At 50.7% G+C, this 13,440-nt stretch overlaps 1 protein-coding gene across 1 annotated transcript in view; it reads left to right on the top strand.

Annotated features, from left to right (window-relative positions):
- Sema4b (semaphorin 4B) overlaps positions 1 to 13,104 on the top strand; it is a 40,349-nt gene extending 27,245 nt beyond the window's left edge. The window contains exons 4-15 of the mRNA XM_032893366.1: positions 301 to 363; positions 2,730 to 2,828; positions 3,432 to 3,543; positions 3,827 to 3,940; positions 4,046 to 4,197; positions 6,089 to 6,270; positions 6,396 to 6,546; positions 7,311 to 7,521; positions 7,631 to 7,746; positions 7,981 to 8,147; positions 10,843 to 10,925; positions 11,464 to 13,104. Of these exons, the coding sequence (XP_032749257.1) occupies positions 301 to 363; positions 2,730 to 2,828; positions 3,432 to 3,543; positions 3,827 to 3,940; positions 4,046 to 4,197; positions 6,089 to 6,270; positions 6,396 to 6,546; positions 7,311 to 7,521; positions 7,631 to 7,746; positions 7,981 to 8,147; positions 10,843 to 10,925; positions 11,464 to 12,203 (2,190 nt within the window). The 3' untranslated portion in view covers positions 12,204 to 13,104. The remainder of the gene's footprint in view (positions 1 to 300; positions 364 to 2,729; positions 2,829 to 3,431; positions 3,544 to 3,826; positions 3,941 to 4,045; positions 4,198 to 6,088; positions 6,271 to 6,395; positions 6,547 to 7,310; positions 7,522 to 7,630; positions 7,747 to 7,980; positions 8,148 to 10,842; positions 10,926 to 11,463) is intronic.
- The last annotated feature ends 336 nt before the right edge of the window (positions 13,105 to 13,440 follow it).

Here is a 13,440-nt window from a genome sequence, read left to right as displayed (position 1 = left end):
GTGGGTGGTTTTGTGTGTGTGTGTGTGTGTGTGTGTGTGTGTGTGTGTGTGTGTGTGTGTGTGTGTGTGTGTGTGTGTCTGTCTGTCTGTCTGTCTGTGTGTGTGTGTGTGTGTATCTGTCTCTGTGTGTGTGTCTGTCTGTGTGTATCTGTCTCTGTGTGTGTGTCTGTCCGTCTGTCTGTCTGTGTGTGTGCGGGAAGCTGGCCTGCAGGTCAGGATGCTCTGGACGGGACAGGACAGGAGTGTGGCTCTGCACACCCTCTGTGCCCTTGCACACCTATTTTCCTCCTCCTTCCCCAGCTGCTGTGGAGTGCAGATGCTGACAGGAAGCAGCAGTGCAGCTTCAAGGGCAAGGACCCAAAGGTGAGACCTGGGCAGAACACTGAGCAGATATGGCTGTATGGGAAGGGCATGGCCTGGACATACCCAGCACTGGGCTTGAGTCCCAGCCCCAGCCCTGTATGATGTTGGATAGATTCTTCTGGCTGAGCCTTGCTGTTCTCACCTGTACGATGGGGATAATATGACTGTATCCCTGGATAAACCTGGCCCCTAACACTTAAAACAGTGTCCAATACGACCTGGTGAGGTGGTGATTATGTCTTTGTCAAGGGTCTCTAGTTGACAGCCAAGTCTGGCAGATTCTTTTTAAACATTTATTATGTATAAGTACATTGTAGCTGTCTTCAGACACACCAGAAGAGGGCATCAGATCTCATTACAGATGGTTGTGAGCCACCATGTGGTTGCTGGGATTTGAACTCAGGACCTTTGGAAGAGCAGTCAGTGCTCTTTAACCGCTGAGCCATTTCTCCAGCCCCAAGTCTGGCAGATTCTAGTTTGGTCCAGTCCAATCCAACATTCTCCTGTAGGACTTGCGGCTATTCCCAGAGGTCTTCAGGTTAAGCTCTGGATGTCCCCATCCACTCACACTTCATTCTGTGAACAGTCAGCAAGTACATGTTGGTGGTGTGGGGTGGAACACTGTGCCTCCCACAGGCTGGACGGGCGCTCTGGTGGTGAGCCACACCTCAGCCCCTCTTCAGCACTTGGTCTGTGCTGTTAGCTACTAGAGACATTATGAAAGAGTAAAACCATGCCTGTAATCTCAGAACCTGGACCGGAGGGTTAGAAGTTCAAGGTCATCCTGGACTACATAGCAGATTGATGGACTGAACACCATGACACCATTTCAAAGAGCTAAAAAAATTGAAAGAAAAACTAATGAAAAATCAGTTTGTGCGGTGGTCATGACAAAAAGGAAAAACCAGGGCTGGAGAACTGGCTCAGCAGTCATGAGTGCAGACTGCTCTTCTAAAGGACCGGCCTGCTCCACACGACACCTCATAACCTTCTGTAACTCCATCCCCAGGGACACAATTCCCTCTTCTGGCCCCCATGTGTGGGCACCTGGCACACAATGAGATCCACACTCAGGCACATAAACAAGAAAGCTGTGGTGGCGCACCTTTAATCCCAGTACTCTAGAGGCAGAGGCAGGTGGATCTCTGTGCGTTCAAGGCCAACCTGGTGTACAGAGTGAGTTCCAGGACAGCAAAAACTACCTAGAAAAACCCTGTCTTAAAAAAAAAAAGACAGACAGACAGACATTTATATAGTGCAAAGACTAGAGGAAGGTAAGGTACGTGACTGTGAGATACCCAGACACTAAGCAGGACTTAGGTTTTACTCTGCGTGAATGAATCATTTTGGAAACCAGTAGAAAGCTGAGCAGAGAAGTGGCATGGGTGTCTGTTTTTGCATTGTTTTACAGAACTCCAGATTAAGCCCAGGGCCTCACATGTGTTAGATAAGTGCTCTACCACAGAGCTACATCCCCGACCCTCTTTGTGAGAGGCAGGTTCAACTGGCCTTTTCACCCAGGCTGGACTTGAACTTGTGATCCTCTTCTCTCAGCCTCCTGAGTAGTTGGAATTATAGACTTGTGCCACCAGACCTATCCTGCCTGTGTTCTAAAAAGATGGCTTTGAGCCAGGCATGTTTGTGCCTCCTTGTAATTCTAGCACTTGTAAGGCAGAGGACTATTAATTCCTGTCAAGCCTGGGCTATGTGGTGAAACTCATAAATAGACAAATGGGTCCCGTTGTGTCCATGATAGTGTCCTCTCTGGAATTGAACACAAGGGAAGCCATCGTGGGTCAGGCCATGATAGTGCCTTTTGCAGGGTGCTATCCATAAAGGGGTGAAAAATTATCAGATTCTGGGTTTTTGTTTACTGAAGGTTTAGCATCCAGGAAGGTGTGGAATTTGAGAGACAGCCAGGCCATAGCCTCCCACTGGAAAGATGGAAAGACTTCACTGGGCCTTGGGGTGTTGGCGGTACCAATTTGGAAATTTCCTATGAGATACCTTGTAGAGGTGCCATTTGTGCCAGGAGTTCAGGGCTGAGCAGTTCTTCTGCTTTACCTCCTGTCTCCCCCAGGGTTGGAGAGTCCTCTCAAGAGGATTAAGACACTCCGAAAGGTGGAATTCCTCCCTCTGGGGTGCCTTTCACCATAGAGAAGGAGCATTAGCCAATCCAGAAACTAGCTGAGCCCCAGTGCAGACCCTGATTAAGCTCTGCCAGCCAACCTCTGGCCTAGAGCCTGGTCCATTGTTCTGTTACTCACCAGGTCCCCAGTGAAGGCTTGGTCTTGGGTCTGGGGTGGAGGCCTCTGCTTTGCCCCCTGGTGGCATACGTGGACCTGACATGCTCTCCTTCCCCACAGCGTGACTGTCAAAACTACATCAAGATCCTTCTGCCCCTCAACAGCAGCCATCTGCTCACCTGTGGCACCGCAGCCTTCAGCCCCCTGTGTGCTTACATTGTGAGTTCTCTCCTGCAGCCTTGCTGCAGCTGCCTGGGGCACAGCCTTCCTGCCAGGGGGGATCTTCTCTCACCCTGATTCCTGGTGAAGGAAGACCCTAAGGGCAGGCTTCTAGGTAGCAGCAGAGTCTTGAGACCCCTGAGCCCATCATTCTGGCTGCCACCCAGCTCCTACTAGGTCTCCCTGCAGGGGCAGGGAGGGGTGCATGCAGCCACCTTGTCTAGAGATCCTGTCTGACTTCCGGCTTCCTGCCCTCCAGTTTCCTTCCCTTGCTATACTTGATGCTCCGGGTCACCTCGTGCACCCTTCAGCATGTGCCCACCCTGTGTTCCCACCGTACACCCTAACACGCTCTAGCAGAGGGTGGCATAAAGGCTGTGTTTTGGAACACAGGACTTGGAGTCAGAAATTGCTGGGTTTGCATGGTGTTGCTCTCCCTGGCTCTAAGCCACACGTCTTCCCTGTTCACTGGGGATCAGGGCCCACTGCACACATGCATTCACACAGACCATGGGGTGAGGAGGACACACACTCACTTCCCTGCTGTGCACCCCCTCATCCATGTCTCAGTCCTGAGCAGGCCACCTATCTACTCCCCCACAGAACACAGCAAGCTTTACATTAGCCCGAGACGAGGCTGGCAGTGTCCTCCTAGAGGATGGCAAGGGCCGGTGTCCCTTTGACCCCAACTTCAAGTCCACGGCTCTGGTGGTTGGTAAGTGGTGGCACAGGCTGGGTGCTTCTGTGCTCTGTGGAATTCAGGAGGACTGAATCTGGGGTGTGTCTGGGCTCTGGGCAGTGTGGGTTCCAGAAGTAAGGTGGTGTCCCGCATGCTGTCCTGGTTGGGGTGGGGGACATCGAGTGACCGCGGGCTGCCCTCTTCCAAGTCCCTGCTTCCATCTAGACAGGATGGATGGGGCTGTGGTCACTCTGGGCCCTGAGTAGGGCACAGGCCCTGGGCCAAGGGAGCCATTCCCATGGGAGCATTCTCTTGGCAGATGGTGAGCTGTACACTGGAACAGTCAGTAGCTTCCAGGGAAACGACCCAGCCATTTCCCGGAGCCAGAGTCCCCGCCCCACCAAGACTGAGAGCTCCCTCAACTGGCTGCAAGGTGGAGTTCTGCCTTGACCCACAGAGCAGTTGTCTAACCCTTAAGGGGGGGATGTTGTCTCAGGGGTTCCTGGACTGACTGCATATCCTCCATTGGTCTCTGCAGACCCTGCCTTTGTGGCCTCAGCCTATGTTCCTGAGAGCCTGGGCAGCCCGATAGGTGATGATGATAAGATCTACTTCTTCTTCAGCGAGACGGGCCAGGAGTTTGAGTTCTTTGAGAACACCATTGTGTCCAGAGTTGCCCGAGTCTGTAAGGTGAGTGCGAGGAGAGCACCCCCATCTGTGACCTTCCAGAATTATCCTCCAGGGAGCAGCAGCTCAACCAGCAACCAGTCTGTCTCTCCTCTTCCTCCTCATCCTTGTCCTGAATCTGGGTGTCTGGGCTCAGGGCAGTGTGCCTCCCAGGGCTGAGCTGGTGTCTCCATGCTGTGCGGTAACCCCTTTTATTTTTTGGTTTGTTTTGTTTTTTTAAAAAAATTCTTTTTTTAAAAAAAAAAAAATTTACTTAATGTATATGAGTACACTGTCGCTGTCTTCAGACACACCAGAGGAGGGCATCAGATCCCATTACAGATGGTTGTGAGCCACCATGTGGTTGCTGGGAATTGAACTCAGGACCTCTGGAAGAGCAGTCAGTGCTCTTAACCACTGAACCATCTCTCCAGCCCTTGTTTTGTTTTTTTGATAGTGTTTCTCTGTGTAGCCCTATCCATCCTGGAACTCACTCTGTAGACTAGGCTGGCCTCAAGCTCAGAGATCCTCCTGCTCCTGCCTTCTGAGGGCTGGGAGTAAAGGCTTGCACTACCACTGCTGGTTTCTTTTGGTTTTTGAGCTAAGGTTACACTACGTAGCTTTGGCCATTGTGGGACTCACTCTGTAAGTCAGGCTGGCCCCAAACTCACAGACATCCATGTGCCTCTGCCTCCCAAGTGCTGGGATTAAAGGAGAGTGCCACCACTCCTAGTTGGCCTCTGTTCTTTTAATTGAGAAAATCTTACATTAAAAGTAGGTATGAAGGTGTGTACCCAAAATCCTGACATTCAGGGAGCCGGGGAGTGGTAAATCTCAAGTTTAAGGCCATCCTGGACAACTTAACAAGGTCCTGTCTGTCTGTCTGTTTTCCAAGACAGGGTTCCTCTGTGTAGTCCTGGCTATCCTGGAACTTTCTCTGTAGACCAAGCTAGCTCCACTCACCTGAGATTCACCTGCCTCAGCCCACAGATCCTACCTTAACATTTTAAATAGTCATTCCTCTTTTAGGGTCTCTTGAGTAATCCAGCTGGCCTCAAATTTCCTGTGTAACTCAGGCTAACCTTGAACTTTTGATGGTCCTGCACGTGTTATCCCACCCTATTTACATGGGGCTAGGGATAAGCTATTTGGAAAAGAAGTCCTTGGCTTTCTCATGAGCTGGAAACCCAGGAACGTGCACCTAGAAGTGATCTACAGGAAACAGACAACAGCCAGATTCTTGAGTTGGAACTTCCAGGTTCCAGCCCCACTCCTTAACTGTTAAATGGCAGGGATGGTGTCACTAGCTGTCGCATGAATTAAGTTCTGTGGTGTAAAGCTCTTAGGGTCCCGGCTATCCTCACAAGGAGGAGCCACTGTGTTCTCTGCTGATCCATTTAAACTAATGCATTTGTATTAACTTAATTACAAACCTGAGTTATGCTATTTCTCCCTGTTTGCTCAATAACCTGTCAATCATGGACACCTTCCCTATTACTTATTCAGTTATGTGTTCATTGTGTTGAAGTCCTTCCTACTTCACTCCCTGGCTGGGTGCAAACTCCTAGACTCTAGCAATCCTCCTGCCTCATTCTCCTGAGTAAGCTGAAGCGGCCAGTGATGCTAGCATGCCAGATAGCAAGCACTGACCCCTGAGTTCTCTCCTGTCCCTTCCCTCTTTAGATGGTTTTCCCTCTGTCCTTGTTTGCTCACCGTCCACAGTAGGGAGTATACTTCTGTGATGGGAAGCATACCTTCCTAAGTTTTCTCTATGTAGGTGCATATTTGTCCTGGTTCTCTCTCTGTCTCCATTCCTGTGTGTCTCAGTTACTGCTGAGGAGGGCTGGCAAGGCAACACTGTATTCTTGAGAATGGCCCTCAGCTTGTGACTAAGCTGTGCCCTCTTCTCCTCTAGGGCGATGAGGGTGGAGAGCGGGTGTTGCAGCAGCGCTGGACCTCCTTCCTCAAGGCTCAGCTCCTGTGCTCCCGGCCCGATGATGGCTTTCCCTTTAACGTGCTACAAGATGTCTTCACCCTGAACCCCAACCCTCAGGACTGGCGCAAGACCCTTTTCTATGGGGTCTTTACCTCCCAGTGGTGAGATGCTAGGGTTTAGCAGGGGACAGGAGGGTGGGTAAAGAGTGGCTAGACCCCACTGATGGCATCTTCAACCTCACTTATCAACTCGGAACTCAGAGTTAATTTGGTTGTTTCCTTCGCAGGCACAGAGGGACCACAGAAGGCTCTGCCATCTGCGTCTTCACCATGAATGACGTGCAGAAGGCCTTTGATGGTCTGTACAAGAAAGTGAACAGAGAGACACAGCAGTGGTATACTGAGACCCACCCAGTGCCCACTCCCCGGCCGGGAGCGGTAGGTATCAGTAGGGTTGTGCTCAGAGTGGCTTCTGGGCAGGCTTGGTCCCTGGACCATGCCGAGAGCAAGGCTGTATGGTCTCATACAAACTGTGAAGCTTCTCTGAATCTGATTTCTCGTCTTTGAAATAGGGCATAATAGACCCTTACCAAAGAAGATGGCCTGTGAATGACAAAACGCCATCAGTCCTGTCTTGTCAGCCTGACCTCTGTACAGTGGTGTAGATTGTTTTTAGTTGTCTGTCTCAGTGACAGCAGTCTCGTGTGGTCTAGGTTGTTTGAACTCCTGATCCTCCTGCCTCCACCCCAAGTACTAGGAGTACAGGAGGATGCTACTACACCCAGCTTTGCACAAGACTGTACTACTGTTGTACCTTACCCTGTCCACCCAGCTAAGCCTTGTGCACAGAGAAACCCTTAGAGAGAAACAGGGCCCGGGTAGGTGTGGGAATTGGGTAAGGCTAGCTGTGCTGAGATAATGATGCTGAGAACCCTAGGGTAACATTCATGGGTAAGACCCAGGCAAAATAAGTCACACCTTTTGAGGGCTGTGTGCAAATTTTTGAGGATCAGTAGGCCATAGGCCAGCAGGAAACCAGGGCCTTGCTTTCCTCACACGTCAGATCTGCCTTTGGACCAGCGCTGTGCAGAAAGGCAGATGTGCCATGATTTCTGGAGCATAGTTAGTGGGGCAGGGGCTGCTACTGTCCCTGTGGGGCATGCTCCGTGCTGATCCTGCTCCTCATGCTTCTGCCTTTTCAGTGCATCACCAACAGTGCCCGGGAACGGAAGATCAACTCGTCACTGCAGCTCCCAGACCGAGTGCTGAACTTCCTCAAGGATCACTTCCTGATGGATGGGCAGGTCCGCAGCCGCCTGCTACTGCTCCAGCCACAAGCCCGCTACCAGCGGGTGGCCGTGCACCGAGTGCCTGGCCTGCACAGCACGTATGATGTACTATTTCTGGGCACTGGTGAGTGCTTGCAGTCCCCAGGATCGGGTTAAGGACGGGAATGCATACATGACTGGCAGATCCTGGGCAGTGAGTTCTGCCAGGGCCTGAGTCATGTTCCTGATTCCAGGTGATGGTCGCCTGCACAAGGCAGTGACCCTGGACTCCAGAGTGCACATCATTGAGGAGCTGCAGGTCTTCCCTCAAGGACAGCCTGTGCAGAACCTGCTCTTGGACAGCCATGGGGTGAGTGGGCCGTGGAGTGAACTTGACCACTTTGGTTGTCAACCAGCCAGCTTTACACCCCTTGTCAAAGCAAGATGGGAAGTTATAGAGCCCTGGCTTCTGACCATCAAAAGGATGTGTGGCAGATCATGTCAGCGGTTCCCTGGGGTGACTAGTGACCATGTGAGGAGGGTAGTGTGACTGAGTGTCCTGGTGCCTGCGCCTCTCTCTTACTCTTCATGTTTGGCTGTGTAGGGACTGTTGTATGCCTCCTCCCATTCTGGGGTAGTGCAAGTGCCCGTAGCCAACTGCAGCCTGTACCCAACCTGTGGAGACTGCCTCCTGGCTCGAGACCCTTACTGCGCCTGGAACGGCTCCACCTGCAAGCTCCTTAGTCTCTACCAGCCTGATCTGGCCTCCAGGTGAGAACTCCCAAAGGCCAAGGGACTCCTCCTCATCTCTGAACACTGCATCTTCGCTGGGACCCTGCAAGGTCTCATTCTACCCGCACCTGCACATGGTTATTTCTCCGTTCTCTGTAGCCCTCAAAATCTATATGGGACAAATAGACAGGGTTTGCCAGAATAAGGAACATCTAGTAAAGCTTTAGACAAAATGTGGATTGCATGAGAACATAGCTTACTGTAAGTAAGGCTGTTAAAAAGTAGAGTAACATTTGGATTGGAGATGTCTATTGAGAAAATAGGGATTGGCTACTTGGCATAGTGACACACACCTTCAATCCTAGCACGCAGGAAGCAGAGGCAGGAAGATTTCTGTGATTTTAAGGCTAGCCAGGACTACATAATGAGACCCTGCCTTAATTAAAAAAAAAAAAAAACAACAAAACTGGGGATGAGTCGGTTGAAGTGGGGCGTGTCTGTAATCCAGAGCCTTGTTTTACCCTTACTGTTTGTTTTTTGCTTTATTGAGACCAGGCAGGTCTCCTGTAGTCTTGGTGTGGCCCGGAACTCAGTGTATAGTGGTGGAGGATCAGAAGAAAATAGAGTGGCCAGGACCTGGTGTGCGCCGTGTATATAATCCTTCCGCTCAGAAGGTAGAGGCGGGCGGTTCAGAAGTCCCAGGGCATTCTCTGCAACGTGATGAGTTTCAAGGAGAGCATAGGATACCTGAGACTTTGTCTCACAAAAAGGATGGTGGTGGAGACACGGCTCAGCAGTTAGGAGCACTTCCTGCTCTCGTAGAAGACCTAGGTTCCATTCCCAGCACCCATATCAGGCAGTTTATAACCAACCAAGTGCTTCTAACTCGCTTCCTGCATACGCCTGCTACACATAAATTCACCTAGGCACATGCAAAAACACACACATAAAAATAATAATTAAATAATTTTTTAAGAGGGATGTCCATGAAGTGGAGCCCCTCAGCCCTATCAGTGGGTTGGATTTTAACCTACATCCTATTTTCCTAAACAGGTAAAACCAACGGTCCCAGTGTTTAATACACACGGGCTGTCTCATTCGTAGTGTTCTGTGGTTTACAGAAAAAGGCCGGGAATTACTGCATGCTTAAAGCACAGAAGTGGTACACGCCCAAAGCCATGTTCTTGTCTCGTGGTGGTGTGCTGCTGCCTGTTCTTAAACTTTTTCTGGAACTTCCCTATTTGGGGATGTTTTTGTGTGTGTGGCCTGCAGTTCCATTACTAGGGAGGTAGAGGCAGGAAGATCTGTAGTTCAAAATCATCCTGACTATATAAAGTTTGAGGCTAGCCTAGGATATATAAGACCCTTTTTGAGCTAGGTATTTATTATAGCAAATGCCTTTAATCCCAGAACTTGGGAGGCAGAGGCAGGTGGATCTCTATGAGTTTTGAGGCCAACCTGGTCTACACATTGAGTTCCAGGACAGTCAGGACTGTCCAGAAACACAGTCTCAAAAAACAAAAACAAAAGCCTCCCTTTCCTCCCCACCACCACCATACAAATAAAACCAAAACCAACCAAACAAAAACAGCAACAACAGCAAACCTGAGAAGCGGTAACTCCTCGAGGGATATATGGAAGATTCTACCTTGGTTGCTTCAGAGCAGATTCTGAGCACCCTCTGTACTGCCTTTATTCTTTATGCTTGGTGAGACTGTCTCACTGTAGCCCTGGCTAGCCAGGAATTCACTACGTAGAACATGCTGGCCTCAGAGTCACAGAAGTCTGTCTCAGCTTCCCCAAGTGCTGGCATTAAAGATGTGCACCACACCACTACACTGCTCGACTGAGTTTTCTAACTTTTAGGTGCATGGAATTCATCTTTCTTTTCAAGTCCTAGCTGCTTCTTCTTTTTTTTTTTTTAAAGAATAAAAGGATCTCTCTCTCTCTCTCTCTCTCTCTCTCTCTCTCTCTCTCTCTCTCTCTCTCTCTCTCTCTTCCCCTCTCCTCCTCTCCCCCTCTTTCCCTCTCCCCCCAAAACAGGGTCTTGCTCTGTAGCCAGGACTGATGTGCAACTTATGGCAGTCTTCATGCCTCAGCCTCTTGGTTTTTCTGTAGGAGGGTGGGAGTTCAGACAGGGTCTCATGGAGTCTAGACTGGCCTCCATTCACTGTGTTGTGGAAGGTAACTGAATTTCTGTACCTCCTGTGAATACTTCCCAAGTGCTAGGCACATTCTGCTTTTAGAGCAAAAGGAGGTTGTACGTGACTTTTATTTGTAGTAATGTGTAGACAGGGATTTCAGGAGACAGCTCAGTCAGGGAAGTAATTGCCTCAACAACTGGGCATCTGAGTTTGATTTTCAGAACACACATAACAATGCCAGGCATGGTGGTGGCATGAGAATCGGGTGAACCCTACAATTCCCTGCCCATCTGCTCTCTCCTAGTTGTTAAACTCCAGGCCAATGAGACTGTGTCTCAAAGGAGTTGGATAGTGTTCCTAAGGATGACACCAAGTTTTTCCTCCAACCTCCACATTAGCACACACATGTGATTATGATTCTTGGAGATACCCAGTGAGCCCTGTGGTGGTGGAGATTCTACAGGCGAGCCTCTTGCACCTGCTTTGGACCTGGTGGTCCTTACACACCAGGTTCTCTGCCTGGGACCAACTCTGGAGGGAAAAGGGAACACTGGCTTATGGAATTCTACCTAAGACTCTCTTATACCCAGGCCATGGATCCAGGATATTGAGGGTGCCAATACCAAGGAACTCTGCAATATTTCCTCAGCCAAGGCCCGGTCTTTTAAGCCAGGTAAGATACCCTGGAAAAGGTGAGATGTATTTGCTTGGAAAACAATTCTAGGTATTTTTAGGTGCGTATGGATTTATTTCTCTAGCCCTACAAAGTAGGGTCCAGATCATGAATCACTTAACAAATCACCTAAGTTACCGTTGGTCTTAGAGTTTCTGTTGCTGGGAAGAGACACCATGATTGCCACAACTCTTATAAAGGGAAACATTTAACTGAGGTTAGCTTACGGTTCAGAGGTTAGTCTATTATTGTCAGAACATGGCAGCATGCAGGCAGACATGGTGCTGGAGAGTGGCTGAGGGTTCTACCTCTGGCTCAATGGACAGCAGGGAGAGAGAGTGTCACTGGGTCTAACTTAGGCATCTGAAACCTCGAAGCCTACCCCCAGTGACACACTTCCTCCAACAAGGCCACAGCTTATGGGACCATTTTCATTCAAACTACCACACTATCTGCACCAGATTGCAGGAGGGCGGGACTAAGCCTGGGGCTGCTCTGTGCAATGGCCTCTTCTACCCCATGCTTATTCTGCCCACAGGTAAGCCATGTAAACAAGTCCAGATCCAAGCAAACACAGTGAACACCCTGGCCTGCCCACTCCTCTCAAACCTGGCTACTCGGCTCTGGCTGCACAATGGGGCTCCTGTCAATGCTTCTGCCTCCTGCCGGGTGTTACCCAGCGGGGACCTGCTGCTGGTAGGCAGCCAGCAGGGCTTGGGGGTGTTCCAGTGTTGGTCCATAGAAGAAGGATTCCGGCAGCTGGTGGCCAGCTACTGCCCAGAGGTGAAGGAGGATGGAGTAATGGACCAAAATGACCAGAGTGATGGCACCCCGGTCATTATCAACACGTCACGAGTGAGTGCACCTGCTGGTGGCAGGGCCAGCTGGGGTGCAGACAAGTCATACTGGAATGAATTCCTGGTGATGTGTACTCTGTTTGGGCTTGCTGTGGTGCTTCTGGTTCTGTTCTTTCTCTACCGAAATCGGGATGGCATGAAGCTCTTCCTAAAGCAGGGCGAATGTGCCAGTGTGCACCCCAAGACTCGCCCTGCAGTGCTCCCACCTGAGACCCGACCACTCAATGGTGTTGGCCCTCCCAGCACCCCCCTTGACCACCGAGGCTACCAGGCTCTGTCGGATAGCTCCCCAGGGCCCCGAGTCTTTACTGAGTCAGAGAAGAGGCCACTGAGTATCCAGGACAGCTTTGTGGAGGTGTCTCCTGTGTGTCCCCGGCCCCGAGTTCGACTGGGCTCTGAGATCCGAGACTCTGTGGTATGAGAACTTTAGATGCAGCCACCCTGACCTCAGGCTGTGAATGTTCAGTGGAGGTCAGCTACCTCTGCTCTCACAGAACACAACCATGGTACCCTGCCTGGGAGGCAGCTGGTATCACAGCACCAACAGCCCGGCCAGCTGGTTCCAATGTCTGGCCGAAAAGGGCTGCCTCCAGGGGCCAGAGGGTCCCTGTCTGGATGGCAGAACTCTGCTACTTAACTGAGCCCTTTGTTTAAAACTGCAAATGTGAAGCCAGAGAGAGAAGAAGGAGAGATAGATAAGGAAGACTGTACGGCACAGCCACTCCAATTCAGCCTGCTGGGCTCTTGGGGACTTCTCCAAAGTGGCTTTGTGAGCTGGAGTTGGGAATCCCTCCCCCACTGGACTATTCATTCTACCTTCCGCCTTACTCCGCTGCTGAGGCCACTGCAGAATCAGGGCCCTGCTCCAGCTTCAGCCAACCAAGGACATGTCTGTGCCCGCTGACACCCCACCACCTCAGGGACTAGAGGGCTAGGCTGGCTCTGCAGCCCTCCTCACCAGACCCTGGGCTCAGTCCCAGTTCCCAGACTTCTCCAGCCTGTATCAGGCTGTGGCCTCGAAAGCAAGGGAGTGACCCCAGGGGGCGTTGTGACAGAAGACTGCTGCCTGCTGTCCTTTTCCCAGTCGAGGAACTGTGTCGCCACCCACCTCATCAGCCCTGTTTTCTAATTCCAACACAGACTTCTGGATCCTCCCTGTTCCCTGTCCTAGCTCACCATGCCCTTGCCCACCACTCTAAGGGATACTGACACTGCCCATCACGAGGACCCTGAATTTACATGGGTTTTGTATTTTTTTTAATAAGATGCACTTTACTTTCTTTTTTTTTAAAATAAAGTCCAACAAATTATAGTTAACTGTGGCCCAGACTCTTGAAGAACTTCGCTTTGTGTGTGTGTAACATGAATGCATGTGTGTGTACATGTGGAGACCAGAGGCTCTCCTTAGGTACCATCCTTAGGAACTGCATTTGCCTTGTCAGACAGGGTCTCATTAGCGTTCACCGTGAGGATAGAGTGGCTAGCTAGTGAGCCCAGGGATCCTCCTGTCTCTGCCTCCCCAGCACTGGGACTTAAGGACTGAGGTCCTCAAGCTTGTGAGGCAGATACTTGACTAAGTGAGCTATCTCCCCAGCCTAGCGCTGGGTTTTATCTGTCTGGGAGTTCCAGGCCTTCTCTAAAGTCTGACTGATGTCCCC

This window comes from Rattus rattus, chromosome 2 (genome assembly GCF_011064425.1).
Source record: "Rattus rattus isolate New Zealand chromosome 2, Rrattus_CSIRO_v1, whole genome shotgun sequence".
NCBI lineage: Eukaryota > Metazoa > Chordata > Mammalia > Rodentia > Muridae > Rattus > Rattus rattus.
Note: the sequence above shows the minus strand (reverse complement) of the source record. Positions and strands in the feature narration are given on the sequence as shown.